This window comes from Amyelois transitella, chromosome 14, assembly GCF_032362555.1.
Source record: "Amyelois transitella isolate CPQ chromosome 14, ilAmyTran1.1, whole genome shotgun sequence".
NCBI classification, from domain to species: Eukaryota; Metazoa; Arthropoda; class Insecta; order Lepidoptera; family Pyralidae; genus Amyelois; species Amyelois transitella.
The window spans coordinates 2,260,812-2,271,454 of record NC_083517.1 but is presented as its reverse complement, the minus strand read 5'-3'; the positions used below and the strand labels follow the sequence as shown (position 1 = coordinate 2,271,454).

At 36.8% G+C, this 10,643-nt stretch overlaps 1 protein-coding gene across 2 annotated transcripts; it reads right to left on the bottom strand.

The window, feature by feature from the left end:
- Positions 1-72: 72 nt before the first annotated feature.
- On the bottom strand, positions 73-7,766 carry LOC106130896 (juvenile hormone esterase). Of its 2 annotated transcripts, none has more exons than XM_013329836.2 (4): positions 7,345-7,766; positions 2,440-2,632; positions 759-2,038; positions 73-276 (listed from the first exon to the last, which is right to left on the bottom strand). In XM_013329836.2, the coding sequence occupies exons 2-4, from the start codon at positions 2,611-2,613 to the stop codon at positions 105-107; spliced, it is 1,626 nt and encodes a 541-aa protein (XP_013185290.2). In that variant the 5' UTR covers positions 2,614-2,632; positions 7,345-7,766; the 3' UTR covers positions 73-104. The 2 variants fall into 2 exon arrangements, with proteins under 2 accessions (XP_013185290.2, XP_060803882.1); XM_060947899.1 differs by lacking the exon at positions 7,345-7,766 and adding an exon at positions 3,371-3,581.
- Between the last annotated feature and the right edge of the window lie 2,877 nt (positions 7,767-10,643).

The window sequence follows — 10,643 nt, the reverse complement described above, 5'->3', positions numbered from 1 at the left end:
TTCCGTTTCATTCCGGGTATTTCGAAAACAAAGATGGCTGATGTCTCTGACAATGAAATTAAAACTAAATAGTATAATTAATTAATCATATTGGCCTAATAATCTCATCGTTCTTTCCTACGATATTTAGAGTACATTTCCCGCCAAAACTGCAATGCCTCGCTTCCCCACATTGGTCGTATTGAGAGTGTGGTGTTGATGACCAGTGTTTGTGGATCCGCGGGGTTCACGCGCGGCCATCTCACTGGGGGATCGGTGTTTTCTGGTGTTGGGTCCCTGGAAACCAAATTAATTTTCTTAAAAATAATTATTATATTAATTTTAAATAGCGTACGGCATACCTGCTCTAATAAATCTTTTAGGAGCTAGGCACATTTTTTTTTTAATCTTTACACAAGCTCTTACATTTAGGGAAAACATAGAGAGATTTAAAGTAAATATATGACAGTTTATATGTATATTGTATGATGACATTACAAGGTAAAAATTATAGTAATGGATATAACTAATCAAATATTTTATCATATAAGTACTTATATAGGCACCTATCTCTTTAATTTTATCTAATAGGGAACAGTTGATTAAATTTAATTATTTCGGTAATAATTTAATCATGTCTATATCGGTTTTAAATCGCCATTTATTCTTTGAATTTTAAAATTAAACAGATCGAAGATTTTTATATAAAAAAAATGTAAATTGTTTAGTGGTTATTAAACAATTTATATATTTTTTTTTATAAAAATCAAAGAACTTACCCATATTTAGCAAAATTGGTCCATAATGTTGTCATTGTATCAATCATCTTATTCTCCATCAGAGATCCTATCCAATGAGATGAAAATATGTAGAACAGCTCGTCTGCATGGCTTGCCCCGCGGATGTTTTTGAATTTGTTGTAAAATAACTTGGCCAAATTTCTTCTTCCATCATAAGCAAATAAGTAGTTGTACACAGGTGTGTCACTAGCTTTAGCTATAAGATTAGTTTCTTCTAAAATAGGATAAGTGAAATATTCATCACCGCCAAGTGTTATCCATCCTGAGACAGTTTTCTCTGTAATTTCTTCATCACCTAGGTATATACTCTTTAATCTTTCACCGTATTTCCGTTTCTCCTCTTCAGATGGAAAAACCAAATCTTTTGGAAGGCTAGCAACAAAGTTTATTTCTGCTATAGTAGTTTCGTTTTCTAAAGCCGCAAACAAAATACCTTCTGCATCATTGATGCCTGTTATCATGGGAACTTTATTAAAATTTCCTTTAGATAATATTTCGTAAGGTATTTCTGTCAGAAATGGCTCCTCTCCCTCTATAATATCTTCAACGCATGGCGTGTATAATATCTCAGATATGACCGTGTCACCCTTTTTTCTTGGTACTCTAGGAATAATAAGTTCTGTATTCGATTTCTGCATGAAAAAATTGTACAGTTTATGTGGGTCTTGGGTCTCGTAACCCATAGTTTTTGCAAGCAAACTTGCCATGTATACCGGTTTGAACTGGTAGGCCCAAGACGAAATTGCGGATCCACTTTGCGTTATAGCTTTGTGGAATAGACCTTTTGCCATCGGTGAAAGTACTAAGAATGAGACCGAAGCCGCTCCAGCACTCTCTCCGAATATCGTAATATTATCGGGATCTCCTCCAAACGCCTTAATATTTCGTTGAATCCATCTCAAAGCAGCCACTTGATCTTTCATTCCAGCATTACCTGGGGCTTCTTTTGTCCGCAAACAGAGGAATCCTTGCAAGTTAAGCCTATAAGTCAAGGTTACTAAAATAACCCCCTTCTTTATTAAATACTGTGGACCATACATGAAAGGTGATGCGGATCCTTGGAAGAATGCACCACCGTGTATGAACACCATGACAGCTAAGGGTTTATCTTCAACATTCAGTGGTTTATACACATTGATTATAAGGCAATTGTCAACGCCTATCATTTCATCAGATTTTTCGTTCTTACGTTGGCGACAACGAACATTCTCATTGATAGCTTCATATACATCATCCCACACTGGTTCAGGACCCGGTGCCTGGAAAAAGAACATCGGTCATGAAAATCCAACGACATTTAAATTATATCTTGAGCAAAAACCACGCGGATACTGAGAAGTCTATAGGAAAACATCAGCCATGAGGAGAAAAAGCTAAAAAAAAGAAAGAAAAACACGTTCAGCAGACGTCCGAAACAGTATTTTATTCTAAATTTAAAAAGTTTAGAGTAAGCCTCTCGTAATTTGTTAAATTACCTATAGATCTGTAGCCATGCTCGTCATCGTCTAGGACCAAATTTCGAATGTCTTAAAAAAGGTAGGAGTACCCGTAATCATCGAATATACATGAAAAGAGTAAATCACACACAAACCGCGAGACCTGTTACTTTCAGTGACAAGAACACAATCAATACCGCAACACAAACTGAAACTATTCTAACCTGAAACCGTCCCCGAACGGTCGCATACGGTATACCATAGTAGACCTCATGGGAACCGTCATTTGCTATGGATCCTCGGAGCCAGCCAGCGCTGACCTGCAGCGGCTCCGTCGGCTGCCGCACCAGCCGCGCAGCCCACAGCGACCAGAGAACCAACCACTTCTTACAACCCATTGGGGTTATGTCACCTCATCTGGAAATAGTCAAATTACGAGTTTTAGGCTTTTAATTTATTAATAAAGACTACAATTGAAAAAGATGCAGAAAGAAGAGAATGTAGTTGGAGAGCTTCGGTGATTGAAATGGTTAAGGTACTTGCTTGATGCACAATTTCTGTAATTACCAAGCTATGTAACAATAGTTCTTTTCAGAGTTTTGTATTTATATAAGGAAGACGAAGACCAAGAGTAAAATAAATAGTAAACGCATCATCACTACTAACAAAAAAAAATGCAGAGAAAAAAAATTAATGGAGGACGCTCCACTTAACTCCATCGAAAAGAGTTAGCTCTTAAATTTAGGAATAAGAAGTACTTACATTATTTTAATTGTTGGCCGACAATCGATAAGAGAAAACAGCATGAGAAAACTACAACTTATTCAGGTAATGATGTGAAACTGTGATGCATTATGGGTAATTATCTACCCTACGGAGGTCAGGCGGGATTGTAAAAACCTGTCTTACCCATTCATGTTGTACAATCCAGGGTCTTGGTCAAAATCGAAATCTCGGACGGAACGAAAAATCGGACTCCTCTCCAGAGAGTTATGGCATGTTTGGGACTATGCAAGATAATAATGAGGGTACTCGTATCACCTAGCTCCCACCGCCATCCTTCGGGCCCAAGGTTCGCTTTTCGACATTTTCCTCCCCTCTTTCCTACTTAAGGGAACAAGCAAAGATAAGAGAGAGATATGAAGTATCACTTACATTATACTCAGAGATTTGAAGTCTACAACAGCAAATCTATAGTAGGTTACTAGCTAGATGATATACTAAAAATAGATACATCGTAGAAAGCAAATAGGTTAAAACAAATCTTATGTTCCGCAATTGGTGACGTCATATATCAACATAAGTCTGTTAGAATGTAAAACTCATTACATACATATGTAACTCAATTACCGTGGATGGAGGTGACTGAACCATTATACTGAACTGAACAATACAAATTATAAAACTACAGATATGACACTACATAAAAAGAGCTACCAAGTTAAATGATACTAGCGTTACTTTTTTCCTCCTAGCGACTATGATAAGGCACAAATTTTTTTTTTAGGTAACTATAGCTGTTGCCCGCGACTTCGTCCACGTGAACAGAGCAACAGGATTTTTATTAAAATTACTTATTATGTTATTGTAAGTCTAAGCTATGTTATTATGTGCAAAATTTCATGAAATCCCATTCAGTAGTTTTCTTTTATTTTATAATATTACTTAAGTTAACTTTCGCATTTATAATATAAGTAGAAAAGGAATGGATTACAACATACTAATGGCATAAGATTCCACCTCGACCATGTACCAAAGTTAGACATTAGTTTGAATACTAACCGATGCTCTACGGTGAGGGAAAACATCATTAATAAACCTGCACATTCAGGCAACTGGATGTGTTGCCGTGATCGATCCAATATAGGTTAAGTCCCCTCCCGAGAAGATCGCGGAGGTCAGATGGGAGTCGTTTCGTTTAGAAACCTGACTCACCCAATCCTGGATCCATGGCCGAAGGCATACCCCGAGCTGCTCTCTAAAGTGATGAGTATTCAACCTGGACTAAAGCCAGGAGGAAGAAACTTGGCCGTAAAATGGCTAGGAGATTTTTTTTAAATTTTACGCGTATAAACTGCTACGCTACGACAAATCAATATTACTACTACTTATTGTATTACGAGGTAACATTTCTGTACCATCTTTAATTATAATTGTTGCTTTAATCAAGGTCACATCTAAACTGTCTAATAGCATCATCTAATAACAAAAAAGACCTGCCTCCAAAAAGAGGTGGTTAATAACAGTTAACGCGTAACAGACAGACATATTTCTTTAAGGTATAATGTTAGAAATAGGAAGTGACTACGTACAAAATTTTTCCTCATTAAGTGATACCTTGTATCTTTTTAAAAAATAATTACATTCATGTCATTTTACACATACATACATATTATTACGTCTTTATCCCTCTATCCTTTTTTTGCTTATGTAACTTCAGGTTATTATGATGTTTAATTCAACTATCAGTTTGAAAAATTGATAATAGACTTATCAACGCCTAATCAAGGCCGTGAGCATTTGAAATTTCCCTTAAAGTCTTTTTCGTAGACCATCACGCCGAAATTAATTAATAATTGTTTAAGCAAACAAAAACCTTTGATTAACAAAACATTTTCTACGCCTTAATTTTACATCGCAAATATGTAGAATATATTCATAAAATAATATAAGTATAACACGCGCATCATCACGTCTCTATTGCTTACGGAGAAGACAAAAGCAAACAGACAGATAACATAAAAATCAGGTGAATAAGTTTATCTAATTACACTAGTCTACAAGGTTCGGGCAACAGAACACTGACCTATATCACGATGTAGCACTAGCATTACTGATTACAAATATGCTTACCAAAATCTGTCTAGACGTCTGGTTTTTTTTTAAATATATTTTTTTATAATTTACCCGCATACAGGCTAAGATAAAAATGTAGATGATAGTCAACTATTTATTTGAGGGTATCTTTATAATTCATATGATATGATAGATAGACAAGTATAAAATGAGGGTATCTTTATTTTTCTTATGACACTACTACACAACAAATACTGGCTTTGCGTATTTTCTGTAATAACTTGGTTATATTTAAAATTTGTTATTAAAATGAGTGAAAATTCTGATAAAATAAGTTGTGTGAATTCCCCTGATACGTTTTGCTTCATTTGTGGCAATTTTACACCCGTAACTCAAAGGAGACCAGTAAGTGAGAATGTTAAAGTGATGTACGAAGCGTATTTCGGTTTTACAATTGGTCACCAAAATAAAAAATGGGCTCCTCATATTTGCTGCATTACTTGTGTTGCTAGTCTGAGAAAATGGATGACTGGCAAGCGTTCTTCGATGCCGTTTGCAATGCCAATGATGTGGCGTGAGCCTACTGATCACAGCTTGGACTGCTACTTTTGCTTAACTAAGACCAGTGGACATTCCAGGAAGACGAAAATCAATATTGTCTATCCTGATACTTCTTCATCTACAAGACCTGTTCCGCATGGCCAAGAATTTCCAATACCGGTTCCACCACTCGATATTGCTTCCACTAGTGCAGATTGTATCAGTAGTGCACCTTCAGCATTTGATCCAAATTTTGTGATAAGTACTAATGAACCCCACTTGATAAATCAAGCTGAACTTAACGATTTAGCCCGAGACCTTAACCTTACAAAAGAAAACGCTGAACTTTTGGGCTCCAGGTTACAACAATGGAATTTATTAGCAAAAGAAACAAAAATAAGTGTGTTTAGAGATCGTAACAAACATTTGTCTACGTTGTTTACTTCTGAAAACAATGTCTGCTTTTGTACAGATCCAGATAAACTAATAGAAAATTTAAATATTTCTCATCAGCCCAATGAGTGGAGATTGTTTATAGATTCCTCTAAATCGAGTCTTAAGGCGGTTTTGTTGCACAACGGAAATACAAAACCATCGATTCCTGTAGCTTACGCTTATAATATGAAGGAAACTTACGAAAATATGTCCCTTATCCTTAGATCTATAAACTATGATCGTTATAAATGGCAGCTATGTGGAGATTTAAAGGTCATAGCTTTGTTACTGGGTCTTCAGGGAGGTTTTACCAAATTTTGTTGCTTCCTTTGTCTCTGGGACAGCAGAGCAACTCAAAAGCATTACATTGTCAAAGAATGGCCTAATAGAGATTCTTTTGAACCAGGAAAAGAAAATATAAAATTTGTGCCACTTGTTGATCCCAAAAATGTTCTTCTGCCCCCTCTTCATATCAAGTTGGGACTAATAAAAAATTTTGTAAAAGCTCTGAACAAAGAAAGTACTGCTTTTCTATATTTAAAAAGCGTTTTTCCTAAATTGAGTGACGCTAAACTGAAAGAGGGTATTTTTGTGGGTCCGCAAATAAGAAAACTGATGAAAGATGAAGACTTCGAGAAAAAGTTAAATGACACCGAATTACAAGCTTGGAAGTCATTTCAAAATGTGGTCACAAACTTCTTAGGGAATAGAAAAGCAGAAAACTATAAAGAACTTATAGAAAATCTGCTGAAAAGCTACCAAAAAATGGGCTGTAGAATGTCGCTGAAAATTCATTTTTTGCACTCACATCTAAGTTTCTTCCCCGAAAATTTGGGAGCTGTGAGTGATGAGATGGGTGAAAGATTTCATCAAGACATTCTTACGATGGAAAAAAGATATCAGGGTCGATGGGACTCCGCAATGATGGGCGATTACTGTTGGTTCCTTACAAGAGAATCAGATTGCGAATATAAAAGAAAATCTCCACATTCAAAGGGAAAAACAACTTTAGAATAGATTATATACATTATTAATAATTTTATGTGTTTATTTTTTATTAATTACAATGATTTCTTGCTATTTTATATCTCGGTTTTTTATTTTTTCTGTAACAAATTGTACAATTAATAAAGAAAAAAAAAAAAAAAAAACCTGACGTCTAGGCAAAATTCTAAGCTCAGATTCGAATTAAGCGTGGTCGTTTTACCTAGAATATCATACTCTGGTCTCTGTTGCTCTCCTTAACTTCAATTTTGTTGGGTAGTGTTATTGGGGTTCAGATTAAACTAAAGTAACTCTTTAAATGTTGTACTAACTTATTGGTGCTTAATTTTATTAATTAACCGTCAAATACCTACCAAAATACAAAACAAAAATAAGCTTCAAACAATACGAGTGTTGCCCTTTAAATCAAATTACACTTCATCAATATTTAAACCTGGAACACTCAACACTGAACTAACAAGTTTAACTTTTTTAAATTGCGTTACTGGCACATAATGTATCACTCGAAAAATCCGTGCCATCAATTGACGTTTGAACCTGGAACAGTTAACACTCTAATAACCTTTTGTTTTTAATCCGACTACTGGCACATAAATAACACGTCACACTAAATGGCCGTACCGTGGGCCACTGGCTCCAGCGGTCATTACGTCATCGCAGAATAGCCCTGGCTATTATTATATACGCACTGTACTTTTTTTGGACAGAATGTTATCATTATCAAATCCATAAAAATGAATCGTGGCTGTGTGTATGCGGTGTGCGTTATGATATTAAAAACAGTCAGATTTATCTGTTTATCTTTATTAGGCCGACCTTCCGAAGCGATGTTATCATATCAGTGTGTTTATTATATTATTTATATATACATACCTATAAAACGACTACTACTACGGCGTAGACAGAGCCAAACAGTGGAGATTCGAATAGAAAAGAAATTCGAACGTTCAGCACGTTCAATGAAAAAAAATTTATTATTTAAATAGGTGTTACTACAATATTGTTTACCTTAGTAGGTTCATTCCGAATAAATAATTTTGGGTAACCACTGAAAACTAAGTAAAACAATAATAAATAAGTTGCGCTTCATAAAATGTATGTATTAATATAATGTGCCTACTTAAGGTTGCCGGCTATTTAGAATAGGATGACTCCATATCTTTCCCGTGGATGTTATAAATGGCGACTAAGGGAAAGGCTAATAAGCTTAGGAAGCGGTTGCGTTCTCACCTCTCAAAGTCAGTTTCTTATACGAAGCGACTCCTGTCTGACCCTCCCCTCGACGAACCTTTGCAAGGGAACCTCACCCGTATTGGATCGTGACCAGACCCACGCAACCATTTTTTTTTTTTTTTTACTTTCGAAGTGGAAGAAGTTTTATTTTCGAAATAAGTTCGAGACTTGTGTTACGAGATGCTAACTCAACGATACTATATTTTATAATAAATACTTATATAGATAAACATCCAAGACCCAGGCCAATCAGAAAAAGTTCTTTTCTTATCATGCCCTGACCGGGATTCGAACCCGGCACCTCCGGTATCACAGACAAGCGCACTACACACGCTGCGCCACAGAGGCCGTCAAAACCTACAGACATGTATCAGGAGCGTTGATTCGAACTGGACCGCCGTAAAGAAAAGAGTTTCCATCAGGCTGGAGATATGTCTGGGGAACTTCATCTCCAGCTTTGTTGAGTTAGAGGTTGCAAAGTTGCTAGAAAAAGAAATTGCTTCTTTTTTAAGTAGCTGATCGGGCCTTAACAAACATACATATAATCATGTCTATATCCCTTGCGGGGTAGACTGAGCTTGACTCTTGAAGAGATTGTTTTGCCACGTTCAGCTATTTGGCTTAATGATAGAATTGAGATTCATATAGTGACAAGTTGCCTATCCCCTAGTCGCTTTTTATGATATCTATGGAAAAGAGAACGAGTGGTCACTCTTTTTTCTATTGATGCTGGGAATCTCGTACCTATTAGGGCGCATAAATCAAGAATCTTGACACTACATGAGATCTGACCTCTATTTTATATCAATAAAAATATATTTTGTTTAAGGTGTAGTGTAGACCTAGGCTTTATATGAGATTTGATGACTTTTTTACAGGATAAGCTACGAACACCCGCCTTGGCAATTTTTTAATTTACATAAAAATGATTTGCTGGGAATTCGTTTATTTGCATAATATGACATTTTTAAATATATTTCTATTACCTGCCGTACTGCAAAAGCAAAGTCGCACCGGATACCCATCAGACGATTTATGAGGAGCTATGACATTTCCTATCGTAGTGCTAAATATCATAAGAAAGATTGACATGGGGTTATAAGATTAAATAAATACATCTTAACCTGATTATGTTTTAAATCCTATACACCAATTTAACCGAATTTTACACAAATTTAGCCGAATGTAACAATGCTGGAAAATTGAGATTCAGAGATGGTATAAATAATTCAAGAACGCCTAATTTCATTGAAATGCAATATCCAGTTGAGATATTGAGTTGAGACCACAGCCTTTTTTTAACTTGTGGGAAGACCTTGTGGAAACCGGACGGGTTATGTGGGGCTTTAACTCACTAACACACGGAGCCATCCCCTACCGCTTTAGTGGCCTCGGCTCGGCCGCTCTCCGCGGAGAGGCCAGCATCCCGTCGGCCTTCAATTCTACCCGCTAGGAGACAGCACCTGGCAGAAGCCTACAACCCAGGACTATTACGCCATGCAGCTGAATCCCGTTTCCGCCACCTGCGCCCAGTGCCCCAGCGGCGATTGGGGAGGTCGGACGTGTCCTCTCTCACCTCCGCCGCCGCATTGCTGAGCATGACACTCTCCGCAAAGATCTACACTGCTGTCCACGGCCTCTCGCTGTCGACCATGTCTTACGACACCCGGTAGAGAGGACGACAGCCTAACACATTATTATTGTTAATCTAAATATATCTTTCTGATACGCATGACCGAGCTTCGCTAGGGAAATACTATCAAACTGTCTACCCCGTTATGTCGCTTTAGGTTCTTGGTCAACTCTTTTGCCCTAAAACTTATCCGGCTCTGGAATGCCTTGTCCGAAGACCTCTGACGGATATCCACAGGCGTTATTTTAAGAAAAATGTACCTACATTCTTTCCTCATCAGAAAGCAAACTAAGTTTACTGCCGCTTTGGAAGCGGCAGTAAACTTAGTTTAAAGTAATTTATTTGACGTCAACCAATGTTGTGAAACCAAAAGATATGACAATTAGTGATATGAAGTGTCCCATAATAATGAAAAAAATTTTTGAATTTTAATATCTTTATAGGATAGCCGTAACATAAACCTAGACTGACTTTTACAATCTGCACGAGTAGAACTGGCGCATAGTTTTTTCTTAACGACCAGGCCAATAGCTTGTACTAGATGAGTGTGCTTTTTCCCTTAGTCGCGTTTTGCGATATCACGGGAAAAGAAGCTAATTCTAAAGTGATTACGAGAACAACACGACAAACCGTGTATGTTCAAAATATTTACGGCCTCTGTGGCGCAGAGGTAGTACGCTTGTCTGTGACATCGGAGGTCCTGGGTTCGAATCCTGGCCAGGGCATGATGAGAAAAAGAACTTTTCTGATTGGCCTGGGTCTTAGATGTTTATCTATATAAGTATT

Excerpts from the sequence above, each read along its gene's own strand:
- LOC106130896 (XM_013329836.2), bottom strand. The coding sequence starts at position 2,613 with ATGGGTTGTAAGAAGTGGTTGGTTCTCTGGTCGCTGTGGGCTGCGCGG. Across the intron at positions 2,039-2,439 it reads CCGTTCGGGGACGGTTTCAG|GCACCGGGTCCTGAACCAGT; the intron begins GTTAGAATAGTT and ends TTCTTTTTCCAG. Across the intron at positions 277-758 it reads ACCAATTTTGCTAAATATGG|GGACCCAACACCAGAAAACA; the intron begins GTAAGTTCTTTG and ends TTTGGTTTCCAG.